The 20,749-nt window shown below is 43.9% G+C and overlaps 1 protein-coding gene across 5 annotated transcripts in view; it reads left to right on the top strand.

The window, feature by feature from the left end:
• Positions 1-20,749, top strand: part of LOC144934555 (ankyrin repeat and fibronectin type-III domain-containing protein 1-like) — a 178,183-nt gene that overhangs the window by 76,748 nt on the left and 80,686 nt on the right. For 4 of the 5 annotated variants that reach the window (XM_078860478.1, XM_078860524.1, XM_078860532.1 and 1 more), the window contains one exon: positions 2,150-2,190. The exons of the other annotated variant lie outside the window; for it this stretch is intronic. In XM_078860478.1, the coding sequence (XP_078716604.1) occupies positions 2,150-2,190 (41 nt within the window). The remainder of the gene's footprint in view (positions 1-2,149; positions 2,191-20,749) is intronic. 5 annotated transcript variants of the gene reach the window in all.

The following is a 20,749-nucleotide window of genomic DNA, read 5'->3' as shown; positions in this document are numbered from 1 at the left end:
ATTGTGAGGAAGACCATGCATACGAGCAGATACCACCTCAAGGCTCTACACAGGTAGATTGCGGAAGACCATGCTCACGAGCACATACCACCTCAAGGCTCTACACAGGTAGATTGAGGAAGACCATGCTCACGAGCAGATACCACCTCAAGGCTCTACGCAGGTGGATTCAGATTCAGAATCTTTATTCAGACCGAAGCAATCCGATGAGCTTTGAAGCTCTTTCCACAGATGGTCAGTATGGGCAGGTCAGCAAGTGACACCAGCAAACAATACAAACATACACGCGATAGGAGTGCAAGATAGAGACAAAGGTAAGCAAGTCACAAAATGTAAATACGTAATAAATGTGTTGATTATTGAAGTCTGATTTCTCAAGCTTGGGCAAGGCAACAAAACAACAAGAACACAGTCCCAGACCACACCAATATAACACCACGCAGTAGTAGTCCCTCAACAAAAATGGCACACGAACATTGAGCTATCATATACAGATAAGGATCAGAGATACAAATCGTATTCGCAAACATCATTGTATCCAGCGCCGATCTTCCGCTTCAGGATAAAAAATTTTTAAGGAAGATTCAGTCCACTCACCCCAGAGCCCAGTTCGGTTTGAGAGCTTTCTCAAGCCGTGTGGGCTCTACTGGTGCTCTGATCGACACAAGCGCGTGCCACCACCACCGCCACCACCAACCCCGGCACCGTCAGCGGTCAACAGGGCTGGCGGTGTAACCGCGGTTCCCGTTAAATTCAAACCCGCGCTACTTTAAGGGTCCTCGTGGCCAATTTGATGGCGAGCATGAGCCGGATTTATCCGGTGAGGTGAAGAATGGCTCGACAGGCAGTGTCCCACTCGTCATCAATTCTTTCACGGCCGCGATGGCGCGCGTGGTTGGGCCGCCGTCGCTGCTGCTGCTGCTGCCGGCGGCGGCACGAGCTCTGAGCCCGTGGCAGGACGTGCGGCGTAGACCACACTGCCCCAGCCACATGGCTCACCGTCCACCGATTGGCCACATCAGATCCCATATCGCTCAGTGGCCCCAAAAATAGCTCCGTGGGCAACAATCAGACCCCCTGAAACGTAATGGGTTTAATTCGAAAAAAGCTTAGCTGATTTTTTTTTTTAATATACACATCATCGTCAGCCGTCGTCTATCCACATGCCGTCGGCGTTTTTCACGGCCCAGTGCTGCTATAATCCATGTCACTGCTGCACCACGAGCTGACTTTGTCGCTCCATCTCCGTGGTTGTCGTACTCTGGACGTGTTTTCTCCTTCATCACCATTCCATCGCCAGTCTCAATTCAGCGGCGATCATCCCACTTCCAAATACCTTCACGGTCAAATCAGTGCCGCTCTGTGCTCATTTCAAATTTTAAAACCACGCGGTGGGAATTCCACAGTTTTATGACGAGGGTCAGTTTTTAATCTACGAGAACCGCCGTTGACTTCCCACAAATGAGTACACCATTTTATTGGCCCCATAGGTGTGATGAGTTGAGTAGACACCCTTTACCACACTGCCACCCAGCTATAGATGTAGATGCGCAATAATATGCTTGCATTTTTATTCTACATCGAATGTCTCATGTCATTGGCAGTCAATTAAGTGGATCATGTTTTGAGGAATGCACATTAAACTTGGCGGTGCACGGCGTGGGTTAAAGAGGATGGCAATCGTCGCACGGCCATGTCCACGCTCCTCAGCAGCCAGGTTCATCGCTGAGCGGGGGCTTGCCAAGGGTTAACGCTGCACTCTCCCTGCTCTCGTGTGAGAAATAATAGCGGATATTGAGGCTCGGTGTGTCCATAAAAGGACATCGGTCGGGCGACGGCTGTCGAACGGGTCATTGCTGTGAGGCTGCAGAGCCATATCCGTTATGCAAAAATAACGCGTCTCTGCGGACGTTGTCTGCGTGTAAATTTGTTGCCCATTGAAAACGAAGATTTTTGCAAAAGGTCCTTTTGATGCTTCGTGTCTCTTTCAAACTTTTTTTTTCATATACAAACGCCGGACGCGCGAGAATTGCATTTGCGAAAACAACAGGTGACGTGCAGAGGGATTGCAATCGTTGAAACCATTTGCACATGAGGGAGCATGCAATTTGTGAATGCAAAGTATTTCTCCCTCTCTCTTGTTTTGCAGAGCCTTGGTTCAGTGGATCGCCGTGATAGTCAGCTAAAGAGGTAAGCGATGCTTTTTTTTGCATTCATCAGGAATACTAAGTGGTCAGCGTGCACACATCGGTGTGCATGCATGCATGCATTCATGCATCGGATTTCATCTCTGCGTGCACAACTAGCAAGGATTGCCGCCAGCCTTTAGATTTCGCCCTAATTGATACAATCAATATAATGTTATTGTTGCTGCAAAGATGGGATCTGAGTGAAAAGATTAAATTCGTCTTTAATAATTGCATGCAAATAATAGGTCTCTGCGAGCTTGTACGATGTGATGCATTGCAGCAAAGCAATTGCAACTGTCACGGCACTAAAATCCATGCAGAATCTGTGTTTCCTGGAGGGACAAGGCATCAGTGGCAGCACGATCAAAATTAAATGCCACGAGCACGCGCCACATCGTCTAGAACATTGTGTTCTTCTCTAGGCAGTCGATGCACCTATGAGTGTGCGCGTGTATGTGTGTGTGTTCAGGGATGCGTATGGTAGCTCACGTGCATTTTATCACGCGAACATTCTTTCCCAATTCGCTAATTGTGTTCTCAATGGCACTTGGGAGTCGGGAGCGGTGGCACAGTGGTGGGCGCACCGCACTGCGAACCTGACCAATAGGAGTTTCAGTCCCGCTCATGGCTAACATCAGTAGTGCTCGATATTTGTATTCTCTCGTGCTGGGGCCTCCCCTAGGTCGACTCAGCCTTAAATTAGTACCTGGTGCAGTGTGTATACATCAGCACTGGGATGAGGGGGGGGGGTCTTGATGACAATCACACCACAATTCCCTCGTGTGCCATGCCAGCCTGAATAGGTGTTCGCTCACCAGCACTTTCCCTAACACTCTATGGCTATCGGGGGATCTTTGCTGCATGCGGCTAATGTGAAAAACAAAAGAAAACCCGCTAAACATTTCTCTCCAATTTGCGAATTGCCATTTAATGACACTTGGGAGTCGAGGCATTAACAGCTATCAAAGTGATGATCCCCACACAGCTGTGACCCAATGGCAGAGTACAATGCCCTGCATTGTATTCTATGCATAGGGACACAATTAAAAACAAATCCTTTTTCACCCTCTCCCCCCACTGCCAGCCCCCTCCCAAAAAAAAACCCCATAAAAATTAAAGGGTAAATGTCAAGCAAAAAAAAGAGACTTACTGGACAGTTGGGGAATTTGTAACCTTTCACTGCATAAGTTTAGGTGGTAGAAAGGAAATGGATTTGAAAATCTATGGAGATTCCACATGAAAGTAGTCGGCAATAGTGCTCAATATTTTTCTTCTCTCATGCTGGGACAACCTTCACTTTACCTCGCTCGCTTGACAAGGTTGGGGGTTTTTCTTCTTCTTCTTCGTGAAATGACCCGATTCCACTTGTGAGCTGCAATAAATGTTTATTTAAATTCATTTAAAGTTTCGGTGAAATTCCTTTAAACAAATGTCGCTATTTAGTAATCGACGCGACGCTTCAGGGCCAAGGGAATGCAACTGTCACTCGCCACTGATGTTCGCCCTGGCCCCATGTAAAATTCGGGTCGCCTGTTTCATAGGGTAGTGCATTAACCACTACACCACCGCTCCCCCAGAGTAATATTTTAGCACACGCCTTTTCCAAGTGAGTTAGACATATGAATCGTCAACAATGCATGTATGTATGTTGAACTTCTTGTACATTGCAGCACTTAGCCGTGCTTTGCTAGCCGTGCTAGAGCTCACAAAACCTAATTGACTTATTGGTTCTCTAAAAAAACGTTAAACACGCGACGAAACTTTAATCACACAACAATGATTATAGGCAAATTTTTAAATTAAATTCAGCAAATATACAATGAATCAAAAGCCAATGCAAGACTTGCCGAAGTCACCTCGTCCTACCTGTAATCATCTAAATCTTGACGGGTCTCAAAGTGCTTTGCAAATACCTGGCATGCAACCAGCGCATGTTGACCAGCATTAGCGGAATTAATTTTGAGGTCAGCCGGTTTCTTTGTTCAACCGAGTAAGCGAACACCAATGGAGCCCCTTCCCCGCCGAGTGTTTTGGGTGCACCCTGCAGCTTTTGAGGCGCGGGGGGAGGCAGTTCACAGCTCCTCCTGCAGGGCGCTTATTGCAATATTTTGAGCGTAAACACTGCCCGCGTGTGAGCTGGGAAGCAGCGCTCTGAGATGGGGTGGGGGGCATTAATCATTCGTCAGGGTGGCAGGGGGTCGTCACAAAACTGATGAAATACAACTTTTGCTGCAATTCTAAACGGCTGTGTAAAGCCCTTTGACCCAAGTTAGATCGGGGGGATTTGAGCACATTAATTAATTCTTATTTGAAAATCGTATTTGTAATATATATTTTTGTTGTTCATAAATGCATTTGTTTACTGTCTTACACTCTGGCACAAGAACACTGCTTGGCTTGGTATAGAAGTTGGCACAGATCTCCACGAGACAGGAAACCGAGTGATGGACACATTTTGCGCCTTGCCGATGTTGATACACGCCCCCACTAAATCTGTCATCTTTTCTGAAGCTCACTCGCTTTTCTCCACTGCACCAAAGGTGACTCCTTGGTCATTATGCGTTGTCCCCACAGTCAAGTTTGTTATTAGGCTCGGTCAGTAAAAATGTACTTAAAATTGCACGGATTCCAATGGAAAAACAAATTCATCACGTGGGCTGTAACGCAAATTTTCATTGGCACGCCCTGAATGGCCCGCATTATTTCAGGAGCAGTCTTTCAAGTAGTCGGGGATCTATTACTTATTGAGGGTGGTTAATTTGGCCATGACGCCAGTACACAATGGTCTACTCTTGCAATGTGGGATCTTTAATGTCCTTAAACTGATGGCATAAATGTTTCATGCATAGGGTGCTTGTGCACACCACGCACTTGCCTGTGGAATTAACAGTCTGGTTTTTAAGTCGGTGTTGTTTCAGTAAGACACATTTTAATAAGACTTCTTGCGCAAACAACTTAAAATATAAATTGCTGGCATTCCAAACACCCTTAAACATTTATTAGCTTACTTTAAGTTTGCAGTAAAGCAGAATTTCTTAAATGCAATATTATGACACGACAAATGCATATAATTAACCAGAAATTGTTTCCAGTAAATCTGAGTGGAAAGTTCTGGAAATTGTGAAGAGACATTAATATCCCAAGTTGGAAAAAGGCTGTCATGCTAAATTAACCAAAAATACTATTTTCCAGAAAATGTAGTCCAAACGGTGCCGTTTTTTTGTTCTCTCTCTCAAATTTGATTTGCAAAATCTTGTTAGCATTACACTCCAAGAACATTGGAGTGTTGTCAAAGCTTATCATAGGCCACTTCCAAATATAACAAATTGAATCACTCACACGTTGTACATTAGTCTCTTCTAAAAAATATAAGCCCCAATAAAAACAAGATTTAGAAGGTTTTGATAAATTTTAAATTAGATTATCATATTCCATGTTAAAATTCACAGTGGCGTTTCTATTTCATTAAGTTCTCCTTATTCTAAGTGAATATTTGACATGATAATTTATGATTTAAAAAATTCACCTTTCAAAATTGTCCGTGACTCCCTGCTATGGGAATGGGGAATTTCCACCACTGGCTCAGAACCGTCAATTGGGAAGGCTGGTGACCTTTCACTTGCTTGAGCAGGAAGACAGTTTGACTTTGAATCGAATTATGCTGTAATCGGTAAGCCGATCCGAAGCATTTTAATTTCATACCATGTTATATTTTGCAAATCAACTGTAATCTTCCGTCAATAGAAGGTCAAACGAAAGCGATGCTCTTTCTTGTATTTCATGAACTTTACATAATTGTGACATGGAAAGGAAATGGCGCATTAAAATTGCAATTGTTACATGCAAATGTGGCCAACGCTCTGAAGCGCCGTGTGTTAGCAGTAATAATGTAAACACTGGGCCGTATTTTCCGACATCAATAGGAGAAATGCAACGATGGCATGCCAGTGCACACGGCCCAGTCGATTGTATTTGTAAGTTACACGGGGCTGCTGCGACAGTCGAGTTGAGCAGCGCTGGCAGAGGCAAATTTAACCCCTGAGCCTGAAAGGCGACTTTCCGTGAGCAAACATTGTGCCCAAAAGTCGAGTTACATAGCCACGCAGCGTGTCGCCCACGTGACGAACACACGCTCATTAATTACGGCAATAATTAACCTGCAAATTCGTTGCAACCTTTGTCAAACGTTTTCTTTATTTACAAAATGGCAATACAAAACTCGTGTTTGTACCCCAGGACTCTGGCAGCTGAAAGGTTCTGTGCCTCATGTTATGTTTTGTCCACGTGCATGCATTTATTATTTACAAATGTAATTTGCGCATAGTATACATATGTTACTCTTTATTTATTAAAACTTCTATTAGTTTTACACAACTATGTTTAATGTTTATAGAATGTATTTCCTCAAATAATATTGGCGGTCTGTGCTGCACTCATTAGCGTAAAAGTAAATTTATTTTTATAATAATGATACTTTACATTTGTAAGGCACATTTCATCCAATGCACCCCGTGCACAGAAATCATGAAATAAATAGAACCAAGGTGAAACGGCCAGAACTGTGGGATAAAGGCCAAATTAAAGAGGTAAGTTTTCAAGACAAACTTAACTGGCTCTGTTTAACACGTAGGCTTTCGTGACCAATATTATCCATAATACAGGTTTTTTTTTTTTGGGTTAGATCGCGTAAATTTAAATATGATTTAAACCTGCCACCACCCGACACAGCCAATTAGTAAGGTTTGTCACGTAAACAAAACATGCCATTTAGTTACTAGTACAGCACACCGGTGTGTTGGAGAGTAAATACACAACATTTACAATCTGAGTACGACGTTTCGGCAATAATTACAACGAGCATCATCAGGCGACAGCCAAATCTGGCTTTACTTTCCAACATGGTGTACCGTATTAGTAACAAATTGACATGTTCTGTTTACGTGACAAACCTTCGTACACATTTATATTTACGCGATATAACCCCAAAAAAACGTGTATTGTTAAATATCTCTAACGACACTGACTGTCATATTAGTTCAGAAAGACTACACATGCAAAGCACCTACCTTGCCTCATCATCATCATCATCCTCAATGTCGTGTTGTTGCTTTGTGCACGGGTCTATTTGAACGTGGCTTAATACGACTTCAGTTGGGAAAATCCCTCTGATGTCTTGGCAGATACCTCTTCGCTGAACAGCAATGTTGTGTGTGTGTTATGGTGTAATTTAGTAAATGACATTTTTTTCAACTCCGTTGCCTAGAGAATTGAGCCAAGTTTGATTAGAGGATAATAGCAAGAGGCCAAGCTCCGTCAGTTCAGTTTGACATCCGTCAATGATTACATGTGGATGGATTATTAATGATTGGTGCCTGATCAAACATGACACGTGTCACCTCTCTGCTGTTCCATTTAATTGGCTGTTAAATGTGTTTACAAAGTGCTGTCATTTGTTATAAAATATTCTGAAGGAAAGATAAGACTGGAATACCTGCAGGTTCATGAGGTTTTTGCCTCTAATAATTTGTTCACTTCTTTTGAGATCCAATTAGATTGTTTTTGTTTAATGCTAGAGAACTCCTGGTATAACTGTTTTCGCATCTGCATTAAATTTCATGACATTTTATTTTACCTTTCATAACTTACCCTTATGCTACTGGGTATTTTCCAAACCCACTGTGTAAAATAGTTTACTTTTTTCATTAAATTTTAAATAGAAGTACTTTATATAGGGGCATGGAAAAAAAATCTATAATATAAATGCACACCCAATGTATTACTGGCATCGTGTGTTTGCAACGGATTGTATAACAATGGTGCTCATTATGCCATCCACCTCATTAGTCATTGGCAACGCACGCAGCCTTACAGGAGTTTTGTTAATTTGTGAACGTGAAATGAAATACGTTGCTTTTTAAGGGAAATTCGTACGTGCACGTACGCGTGCGCTTGTGTGTGCGTGTCCGCTGGGAGACAGCTGTATTTTTATATTGAGCCAAACTGAACGAATTTATCTAAAATATTTTTAATTTCATGTTAATGGCTGATGTCGTTATGGCCATCTAAGTACCGTAGCAGTTGTGCAGACTGATGCCTGAGCTCTGAAGGCCAGACAGGCAGCCATGCAAGAGACCTTCACTCTGATATGTGTACATTATTTAGCAATATAACCTTGAAGGGTGAACAACGTGTACTGTCATAGCTGGAGCTGTCTGATAAGAACAAATTACTGGGCTTAAAAAATATATTTATTTGTCAAAGTAATATTAAAATGAAAATATCCCTTGAACTTATGTGCCAGTGAATTGCTTATCAGGTTCAGGCAGGGGGTATAATGAATGCGAGTGATTATAATCATTATTAGCATTGCTCAACCAGAGAAAGTAATACAAGTTCTGTGCCACAGAGTATCTTGCCCTGCACAGCTGTGAATCAATGTTCTCCGTTTAATTTCATCGCAGTTCCACAAATGTAAAGAGACCGTTCTAATGGCGAGACATGATTTAGGATGGTTCAAAATCGATTACTGGCATGGGGAAAATGCTGCTGGATCTAATGGTCATGGCCAGAGTTTGTGTAGGGGATATTCACATGTTATGAATAAACACAAATATTAACTTCACTGGACATTACCTCATAGTATTTTGTTGTAATCCTCTAATTTCTGCTAGATATCAGTTAACTATACACTCATTAGTTAGTAGTTTACATAATTCATACATACATAATTTTCAGTATGCACATTTCTGTGTGGGTGAGACATGTATTTTTTTGTATTCATTTGGAAAATCATAAAGTACATAAGACTCAGACTAGGCTCAAAAGAAAGCTGTCTCTGGTGTGGACCAATCAGTTTCCATGACAATGCATATATTATCAGAGTATGTTTTTTGTATTCTGAACACAAGTATTGTGGTTAATGCAGACATGATTCCTTGTAAAAGGTTTCAGTTTGGTGTTGTAACATCTTAACAACTGTTTTGTTGCCAGAAAAAAGGGAAAAACCTATTCTCATCTTTCTTTTGAGCCTAGTCTCAAAACGGTGTTGGGCCAGAGGACACCTGTTTATATCTATACTCTTTGCGGTACGTTACAGTGACCAGGTTTTCCATAAAAAAATTATTGAATAAGCACAAAATATGTGGAATATGAGGTTATGGCCATACATTTTGTCACATCACTTTTGTTTGATATATTGCTATTTCCAGCAGCTCGCTGGATAACAGTAAAAGCCAATTCACGTATTTTTTTGTAATGGAAGCTCTGCAATTCGGCTACTGCCACCTTCCCACGTGATATCAAGAATTGTGAGATGTATTGTGGTTCGAATGTCATTGTAAAAATTTGTACGTTAAAAACTGTGATGACAAACTTCACAGCTATAATATCCTCTTCCTTGCCAAGAACATGCTCAGTTGTAACATCCATAGTCCCTTTGCATTCAGTATGATACTCAAAGAATGCGTAGTTTCCGTTGGAACCACTTAATAAGCGGGCTGTCCATTGAAGGTATCATCCATCATTAAAGGAATATAATTAGACAGCAGTTTAAACCGCATGGTTGAGTGTTGGAGAATGCCAACTGTAATGGCAAATCAACCCTAAAAGGCTTGATTGATCTTCAACAGCTCCTAACAGAGGCGTTTGAAACAATCATAGCCGATATGTTGGCGAACGCCTGGAACTCAGTCAAACCTTGATGTTGCGTGTGACGCCAACACCGTAGTGGACATGTGGAGGTTCAGAGGGATGAAATACCATCAAATCTTCATGTCACCTAGCGTGTGTCTGTGTTTGTAGCCTCACTCCTCATTCTCCGACGTGGGATGCTGTAGCCGATGAGAGTGGGCCTGTCGCTTTTTCCCAACCAACTTGAACACCTCCTCTGTCAGCCAGGGTCTCTGGGGAGGTCTGGACCATGTACCCAAAGCAGCCATTGCAACTGCATGAGCCACAGTCCTAAACTTCGCCCATTTCCCCTCGACATCAGGAGGAGTGGGGGACGATGCCAACCCCAGCCGCAAGCGATGATTAAATTCTCGCTTGCAACTTTCATCAGCTAGCTGAGACCATGCCACTAAGGGTTTGAATGGGGTCCTGGGTGTACACCCACAGATGACAAGTCAATGGTCAGTGAGCAGATCAGCTGCACGGTAGGTCCTGGTGTCAAGGACATGGGCCCGCTTCCGCTGTTCCGTCACGATGTAGTCCAGCAGATGTTCTTGCTTAGACCCGGCATGCATCCATGATGTTGTGTGGATGCGCCAATGCCGGAACAATGTGTTGGTAATTACAAGCCCATGGGCTGCACAAAAATCTAGCAGCCTCCTGCCATTGTTATTGAGCTGATCTGGCCCATGCCTTCCAATCACTCCAGACTAGGTGCTAGCATCATGAGCAACTCGGGCATTGCAGTCACCCAATAAGATGACTCTATCCCGAGGGGCCACTTGAGCTAGCACCTGTGACAGGAGGTCATAGAAGGCATCTGACTCATCGGCCTTGCCTGCATCCCTCCACGGATGCTCGTCTTCAGTGGGGGCATAAGTAACTACGACCACCACTCCCCACCTCTGGTTGATGGGAAGGCGAGCCCAAAGTAGCCTGGGGCTTACAGCTTCCCAAACCTCACCGCCACGCTCCCACGCCCTCTTCATTCTTTAGTTCAGAAGAAGAGCCACTCGCTGTTGTTTGGCAGTCTCCTGCCCCGAGAAGAGGACTGTCCACCCCTCATGGTGGCAGGATCTAGAGCCAGTCCACCGGACCTGCTGAATACCACAGAGATCCAGGTGGTACCGGTCCAGCTCCCGACAGAGGAGTGGCAGCCTCTCCTCCGCAGTGAGCGTTGGAACATTCCACGTAGCCACACGTCGTGGTTTTTTGTTGTTCTGTAGGAGCCCCGAGGGTAAGGATTCAGTCTCCTGGCTCCGCCACATGGGGTTTGGCCAGGAAACGTCATAGACGCCTGTACCCCTGGGGCCTCTGGCACAAGCTTATTAATACAAAATTTCATTCGTGGTTTAATGGTAATTAATTGAAGGTGGAGGGGTTACCATCATCATTGGAAAGAACGGTGCTCCAATCTCCGACCCCCAGGAACATGTTTGCAGATTTTCTGAGCATTTCTGTGAGGTCCTGGGGGAGGGGAAATCCCTCAGCCTGGAAAACACAAAGTGGGGATGACCCTGGCGAGGCTGCAGTGCCTCAAATATTGGAAGAAGAAGTCACCCCCTTTGAGTGGCTGGCTGAGGTGCCATCTGTTGTGGAAGTACTGAAGGCAATCCAGAGTCTGAGACCGGGAAAGGCACCGGGCAGAGATGATCTCCCAAGCGAAATGCTGAGGAAGGGTGGCGTTTGTGCACAGACTGCCCTACATGACATTGTAACAACAGTCTGGACCACTGGATGGGTTCCGCAGGATTGGAAGGATGCCCTGGTGGTCCCCCTCTTTAAAAAGTCTGTGTGGTCCCCCTCTTTAAAAGGGGGACCACACAGACTGCAACAACTACAGGGGCATTTCACTCCTCAGTGTTCTGGGAAAGGTCCTGGAAAGGATTATTCAACATCGCTGAGGAGAGGCTTGCGGAGCCCCAATGCGGTTTCAGGAAAGGGCGGTCCTACACAGATGCCATATTTTCAGTCCGTCTGCTACAGCAGAGATGTAGGGAATTCCAACAAGACCAAATCTCTGCTTTATTAACCTGGTCAAGGCCTATGATACCATCAGTAGGCCTGGGCTCTGGGTTGTGTTTCGGAGTCCCTGGCACTCTGCTCATGAGCAATAAGTACCTTCATGATGGTGAGCGGGCCCAGGTAAAACTACGTGGCTGGGAATCGGAGCCATTTCCTGTACACCTTGAGGTGTGTCAGGGATGTCCTCTGGCTCCCACATTATTAAACCTCTATTTCGACCACGTAGTTCGTGAAGCCTTCAGTAGCTGTACCAGAGGAATTTCCATTTGGTACATATACAATGGGAGGCTGATCGATGCCTGGGTGCGGTCAAGGGATGGCTCCCTATTGCTCATCCACGTCATGTATACCAATGATCTGGTAATTGCTGCTCACTCAGAGGAGGAGTTGGAGGCGCTGCTGCTGAACCTGGAGCTTGCCACTAAGAGGTGGGGCCTTCCTATCAGCCCCACCAAAACTAAGCACCTGCCTGGGTATTTTGTACCATCGGAAACTCCACCCCCACAACTCCCAATTGGTGATAGGGCAGTTGTGAAGAGAGTGGAGAGTTTCCCATACCTGGGCAGTGTGCTCATGACCGGCTCCGGTTTATCAGTAGAAGTCTCACTCCGAATCAGTCGAGTGGCATTATCTTTTCATCAGTTGCGTAACGCCATGTGAAAGCTACCTAGCCTGTTGCTCCGCACGAAGTTTCAGGTCTTCTCAGCCATGGTCATTCCCTCCCTTCTTTATGCTTGTGAAATGTGGACCTCCCTAATGGAACATCTTCACCAGTTGGAAACATTTAGGCTGGCCTGCCGACGATCCATCCTGGATTTAACCAGGCTTGATTGTGTGAGGAGCTCACAAATCCTTGAAAGAACTGAACAAAGTCCCATTGGTGAGCCTCTATAGCAGGCAAGGCTGCATTGGCTGGGTCATGTCGCCCGCATACAGCTTTTGTTCGGCCGGATCGAGGGGGCTAAACAGGCGTGGCATGGGCTAGAGAAGAGATGGAGTGATGTGGTACAGGAGGATGTGAAGCTGAGTGGACTTGCCGATGACTGGTACCAGCGGTGTCAAGATCGGCCTCTGTGGAGGATGCTCGTGAAGGATGCTACTGGGCAGTTGGAGGCAATCGCCCTCCAACAACAATGGAGGGCGGAGGAGCGACACTCACAACAACGAGCGGAGCGCCGGGTGGCTAATGGACAGCAAGTTGGCACAGTAGGGGGCACAGGTGGTGCATCAGGCAGTCATCTCAGTCAGTCGACCTGTGGCATCTTGGTCTGCCCCATCATCTCCTACCAGCGGGCGTTCGACACTTCACGTGGCCACAAAGTGCACATAGCCTGGCACAAGCATCGTGGTGAAGTCACCGCCACTTAGTGGCGAATGGCGGTTGTTCTTGTTGTAGCCTCACTGCCAGAAATTGGTGAATGGCAGCTGTTGTTGTTGTCTTTGTAAATATAGTGACCGAGCTCAACTGTTGTCTCATTATAATCCTTTCTTACCTTTTCAGACACCATTTACAGTGCTTCTTTCGGTTTAATATTGATCTGCAATTCATGTTGACCTCTGACCTTTGAATATATATCTGGTCAGCTCCCACTCACCTTGAAAATGAATAAATCATGAGTTTTTTCACAGTGAAATGTGGTTACTGGTAAGCAGCTTGTGGTTGTTAGGTCACAGCTTCTTGAATTATACGAGGATGAAGAGGATTATAGTTTCCATTACCAAAATAAATGCAAAAAGCAGAATGAATTGTAATGGCTTGCAATACAGATAACGTAGCAGGCTTCCAGCAATATATTTTTCCCCCTAAAAGTATTTTATGAACAAAACAATTCATGTGCACAACACCGATGATATGAAAAGGGGGTTGACACCAGCACAAACACACATTATGGATTAAAGTGCGATGGAAACATGTCTAAATCGCACGTTTCAATAAACTATTTTAATAAACTCTACAGCCCTGGTGTCTTCCTAAGCTCTGATACCCATGTAAGAGAAGGGAAAAAATTAACCCGTAAAAACAAAGTTTTTCACTATAAATCCTTTATATGTGTGGTGGCTAGAGTCCTCTCGTCCTCTGGCTTGAGATGGCTGCCACCTATGGGTCAGATGATTGCCTGCCACCATTAAGCAATTGGTAATTAAATAAAAAAAAATTTCCAAGGAAAACATTTTTCACGAAATTTAATTGTCACGCACAACGAGTCTGTGTGCAAAATGTCAGCTCGATTGGATCACGGGAAGTGGGTTAAAAAACGACCGAAAGATTTGCACGGTCGTAAGCGCGCAAGCAAGCAAGCAAGTGAACTTAATATAAAGGATTTAAAAATGGAGGAGTGGTTGCGGAGAGGGGGGCGGCAGTGCCTAAATGCCCCAAGTGAATGCTCTTAAGAATCAATGCTCACTGGAGGAGAGGTCGTGAAGATGTTCCATGTTTGGTGGTAAGCTTCCTCCCTGCCCCTTAGTTTTGCACTTAGATGCTCTAGAGTTGCATTTTTTGACAATTTTTGACAATTTATTGGCCCATTACAGCAGTGTTGGTGGGGGGGGCTTCCGGCAATATCTTATCTATGTTTTTGAAACATTTTAAACAAACTAATCAGCTCCAGTGTCTCCCCACTCAAAGTGCCCTGTTGATGACCATGAGGACAGTGATGGAAATTCCATATTTCCGTGGCGGGGGGGGGGGGGTCTCTCCGGGAGAACAACAACCGGTGGCCTTTCGCAAACCGGCACTCGTCGCACTGACCCTCGAGCAACCATAGGTCGAGTCGACCTCTGACCGGGATTTGAACCGGTGACCTTGAAACTGTGAGTCAAGTGCTCTGCTGTAGTGCCATGAGGCCAGATTAACATTCTGTCTGGTAGTGCCCCCCCGCTCGGCCATGTGCCTTAACATGCTTTGTAAATCACGTACGTGTCACATACGTGTTAAACAAAACAAAAAACCTTCAAATCGTGGCACAAGGTGTTTGGGCAGCCGTCGTGATCTGCTGCCATTAACTTTGGTTACACCGAGCGTGCCTCTGTTTTTAGAGACTGCTGCCACAGCCCCTGTATGTACAGCAGCATAAGGCTGGCGTATTTTTTTCGTTGTTGCTTTGACTATGCGGTGTGCAGTCCGGCGTATAGCTTGATACAGCGCGCAGTAAAACCCGCCTAAAATTCGTGTCAATAGAATGAACAGTGGACTAATTGTTGAATGTGCGCGGCAGAGTAACCCGCGCTTACGAACTTGTAAATGTGCGGAGCACACAGAATGTATTTAGCAGATGTGTTATTTTGTATACACAAAGTCTGTTCTCTCTTGCTATTGAAGCAAGGGTGCGTGTTTTGTGCACCCTTTATAACCCTCATTGGATAGTATTTTTTTTAAGTATTTAATACACAAACAAGTCTAATGATGTGCAGCTACTCATGGCGTTTAACACCACAGAATAAATATGTGCTTACATTACGTGGGTTTTTTTTATTTTCTTACCTACAAAATATATTGTTTTGGGAAAACTGCGTGATGATCCAATGCCGTGATAAATAACGAACGATGTAAGACTTCACTAAAGCATTACTGCACATACTGACGCTTAAAATGATTCGAATATAATGTTTTTTTGGAGACAGCCACAGGCTTCACAGCAGGATGAGATTTCACAGCAGTGGGATAATTTGTTTTTTAGGGCTGGCAAAGCGATTGCCTGTGGATCTTTTTGGCAGCAGATCAGATGGGGCAATTAAAAAAAAAGCAAAATATAAGTTTGCCGTCGCGTTTTTTTTTTGTGGTGACTGGGTCATTTGGGGGTTTTCGGCATTAAGTTCTGGCCAGAAAATTGTTTTAGCAAAACAAACTGTGGTAAGTTGACAGGCTTAGTTGGAGTATACCTACCTCTGGAGCAATACATCAACTCGACTTGGATTATATGTTTTGGCACTCGTGACTGTCCCAAAATAGAAGTGGTTTTGAGGTGTTAGTCCCAAGAAAGACGTTTCGCGTAAATAAACAAACATCTCTTGGGCAATAAATTACACTCATTCACTAACTTTGTTTCGTGTTTGGGTGCTAAGTATTCAATTTAGAGAAAAAAAGAATACAAGTTTTGTTACAGCTTTTTTTTCCAAGGATATCATTATACCCCAGCGTGCAGCACTAGTATCCGAGGGACAGTTAGCTTGTTGTTTGAGCGTGTATTTTTTACTCCGTGGTTTTGTTTTGCTTTCTGATGATGTATGGGGAGCCAAATTTGCCACAGCAGAGCACACGTGTAAACCCTTAAGCTGCACTCTTTAAATTACATTTGGATCCCTCTGGGATGAATGAATTTATTCACTACCTTTACCTAAAATGACCAAAAAGTTGCTGCGGAGTTGAAGTTGTTCCAAGGAGACGGAACTTTGTGAAAGACTGGAACTTTTTCTACTTTTTTGTCTGCATAATCGTTTTTTTTCTCCATGAAGAGAGATGCATCAGCAGTGGTTGTGGATTTCAATGCTTCGATTTAACGCGCATGTTTGGATTCCTTCATTAAAATAATTGTTATAATTTCCAGCCACTGCTCGATGTAGCACTCTCCATGCCGTGTATGTCTCCGGGGATGCTCGGCCATACTTCACCAGGATAGCCGCGGACTGGGGAAAGGGTGTTGGAGTTGAGGGGCAGGACTGGTCCAGATGTCACTCAGTACTGATGTCAGCAGTGGCTCAGAATTAAACTTAGATCACCGGGTTTATAAGGCACTCCTTCCCATTTTGTTGTCATACTTGGAATATATTCTCTGCTATTTGCATGTTTAAACACGAGCAAAAAAAACGTCATGCACACCAAGTTTCCTGAACAATTGAACATAGATTTCAGAGGGACACAATTGGAAAACACATGAGAGTGTGTTTACTTCAGGCAGCAACTGAAGGCAGGCCATGACTAAAATGATGAAATAAAGAGGCATAGGAAAGTCGGTTCGGACTGCTTTTGGAAATCGCTAATAAAAATCAGCATGCCAATTTGGGTAAAGAAAAGTGTTTAAATCAGTTTATATTACTGCCGCGGTGATGTTTGTAAATGTGGAAATGTTCATAACAATTTAACTCAAGTTGAAAAGTTTGCAAAGAAACGTGGAGAGATATGTTCTTGAAAATAAAATAAGGCATTGAAGACGAACACCTGGGTATAAAACAAGTTAGGGCGATTCACATTGCACCTCCGATTAGCATGGTTGGCTATGTACCGTGCGAAAGAAGTTCAACATATGTACGTGCATTGCTTGTGAAGAAAGGTAAGTGGGCTTGGGCAGGTCACGTCACGACGAGAATCGATGGCTGCTGGTTGAGACTAAATACGGAGTGGCAGCCAAAGGCGCAAAAATGCATGAAGGATGGAATAAGGTGCAACGCGAGATCGATTGTAAGGTTGTGAGAGATTGTGATGGGTTTGCGAGGCCTTCACCCAGCAGTGGATAGATCATGGCTGCCGCTGATGATGATTTGTTCCAACATAAAATTGTGTAATTTCACTGCAAATTCGAAAGCCTTATATTGGCATTGCATTCTTAAATATTCCAACTGTTTCACTTAGAAAGACTTAAATTATATCAACACAGCAAATATCAGTAGACATTTTTGCAGTTTTTAATGGATAAAGGTAAAAAGAATCAACGGAATTATTTAATCAACCACTTTACCCCATCGACCCTGTGAGCATATTTAGTCAAAGCGCATGTGCTAGTGTGGGTGAGTGATTGGCAGGGAGTTGGTGTAGGGGGAGATTGCATCGTTTGTTCATGAAGCTTTTCTTTGAATAAAAAGTGTGCATCTATCGCTGCAAGGACGTTTCATTCGAGCGACATTCTGTGAGCTGGCAATATCTGCCAACAGTGCAGTGCAGATTCACTCATTCAGCTATTTTACTTGTATGCAAATGCGTGAGTGCGTAATGTGCGCAGTGTGCCATGGGCTAGAATGTTTGATGAGAATACAAAGTCCCGTCGCTTGCTTTCTCATAATTTCCCTTTGATGTGATAGCACATTCACTTTACTAAAAAAAAATTAGTTGAATTAACAAGAAATCTAAGACTGAGTCTGTGGACATTTAAAAAATGCGCCTTTAAACCTGCTGATATGCTTCCGCTTATTAAACTTTTCGTTCATTTAGTAAATTATTCTTTTAGAAAAATTGCTCTTGCTGTGTCCTGTACAGCGCTTTGAGATCCTTCATGAAAAGCCGCTATATAAATGTTATTATTATTTAGGAAATGTACTTGTTTTTTTATTTGCACAAGTCCTCCCATTTATTCTGCTCTTCGTGCAATAATTACAAGTTATATCAAATCTGTGATTTATATCGATCGCCCAAAACACCAAGGTCTATCAATCTTTGTATTTCACATTGAGAACTCATATAGTTTCAAATGTGGCCGACGTGCCCAGGAAATATCATGTCTAATCATTTTCATGCACCTCACCGTTTCTTGTATAGTGTGTTTGTTTATATGCAACGGTTAGCATGCTGCCCTACAAACACAGTGACCTGAGTTCGATTCCCACTCACATCAACCAACACCAGTGACAATTATCTGAACCGGTCTTGGGCCTTCCCTTGGTCGACTCAGCCTCAAATAAGTACCCCGGTGCGGTGTGGAGTAAACATCGCCACTTGGGAGGCAAACGCGGCCGCGCCCGCCTTCATAAGTGCTCGCTCACAGTACTTGCTCAAAAAGGCTGCTCAGGCTATATGGGGGATCTCTGTCTTGTGCATGTGCAATATCTCATGCACAACCACACGCAGCAAAACCATTAGAGGAGACATATGGCTGCGGGTGCATATAATTTATGAAGAAATGGAAGTTTTACACGCACACATAATGAAAAAGTGAGCTCTAAACAAAGTTGACAGCCAGACCGCTTGCCGTTTAGCGTGCAAGACCTCCGTCCCGTCTCGTGCCGAGAGCCACTGTTGCCCCCATCCACCGCCACTGCACTCACCACTGGGTGGACAACACCTCTCAGTGTGTGCCGGGCGCAGGGGGACGTAGAGACCTGTGAACAACAACCATTCATCAGTGGCTGTTTTGTTTTTTTGTTTTTGGCTCTAATCTGTGATTAATCGAGGTGGAGTGAGGGAGGGCATTCGGCTGACTCATGATTTCATAATGCGGGTCCCCACTAATGAGAGGGAGGGGGTGTAAATGAGCAATTTTTAGTGGCTATTTCTCAGCTGATATTCCGATCTTGTTTATTGAGGTGTAGACATATTTATTTAGATGCTGCCGTCGTGTTATGGTCACCACGCTGGACTTGCAATCCAGGGGCGACCAGTTGGATCTCACCGCAAGCCAGTTGGGACAATTGGAAGGTGTCTTAAATCCCTCTGCGTCTATCCTCCCAGCAGTATGAAGGGGTATTACCTCGGTTCGTCGATCGACAGGTCAGTTAGTCGGTAAGGGGAGTTAGTCGTGGGCCAAAGTGTGGGTTTTCCCACCCCTTCTAAGTCATCGAGCCAGTATGGAAGAGGAGCTGAAAGTGCCTTCTGGAAGTGTTCCGTAGAGCTTAATCTAAAGAGCTCTTTTAAACAGCTTGGCACGAGCAATCAATTGCAGGGCTGTACTTTTACCTTTCATCCATTTGAATTGCACCCCACCTATAACATTATTTAAGCAATTCTGACCCGGTTGACAATTTGTGTAGGGAATTGTATTTTGTATTTTAAAATCAAATCGTGAATTTACAGAGCTAAACTCTGTTGTGGCTATATCGGTGAGAAAACACATGGTATTCCATGTAAAGAGTTAAATTACACAAATGTGGTTATTTCTTACATAATGTGTTACATTGATGCATTCGTAGCACGTTCTCTCTTATCTAGCGACGTACGGAAATTAATGTTGGCACAGGCATAGCTTGTGCAATGTGCGTAGTGAAAACTACACATTTGTCAGACAAATGCCAAAGATACACTTTGTTCTGTTCCCACAGCTGGCTTACCCATCCTCGCCGCAAAAAATCACAGTACGCAAATTTCCGCGTAATTGCATCTGGTGTTGTTGCGCGTGCACTGTTTTAGCGCATTCGAGCAAATTCTGCCCGAGCTTTTGGCTCCATTGGAGCTGTCTGCTGTTAGCGCACTGCCGGCGCGTGATGCGCTCGCCTCACTCAGTCTCCGGTGTTTGGCAGCATATTGCCTGAAGCCCAAAACATCACCAGGCCACTAACTACATACACCCGGCGTATAACCACAGCAACCGTGTTATTTGTTTATTGCGAGCGACGTGTCAGGAGAGTGTTTATAACAAGGTTGGAAAGGTCTAAAATGTTCATAGCGCTGTCTGCAGCACTATATCTGAATGATGGCCACTGTTGGGACATTTTGCATGGGGGAAGGGGGAAGTGAAGGAGCTGGTTACTTTGCTCGCGGGGAAGAGAGAGAGAGAGCTGAAATTAAATTAACTTCATTGATGATAATCCGATGGCAAATTAGATACCTGATATCGATCGCAATATGTCAGCACAATTGTGACAGGCTTACTTTTTAAGGGTGTCTTTTGTTGGGCCTTGCTTCAGCGTTATTGAATCAACATGTGTTATATATTGGAAATGCAAATTGACATCAAGAAACAGCATTTTTATAATCAATGGATTGTAAAAAAACGAGTCCATTATGAACTCCATTCATAATGCTCGTAAATTTTTTCTTTTTTCTTTTTTATAATAAAGCAATTTGTTGTAAATTAAAATAGAGTACTGGATATAAAACTTCCCACAAATTGTCTGATTAACTTATATTACCCCCTGATATAAACCATTGTCACGTTTCATAATAAATTATGATTGACATTTTTTGCTAAATTTCTTTCATGATGAATGAATGTATTTACCAAAAA

The sequence above is a fragment of the Lampetra fluviatilis genome, chromosome 1 (assembly GCF_964198595.1).
Source record: "Lampetra fluviatilis chromosome 1, kcLamFluv1.1, whole genome shotgun sequence".
Taxonomy (NCBI): Eukaryota; Metazoa; Chordata; class Hyperoartia; order Petromyzontiformes; family Petromyzontidae; genus Lampetra; species Lampetra fluviatilis.
This window is presented reverse-complemented; position numbering and strand designations above follow the sequence as displayed.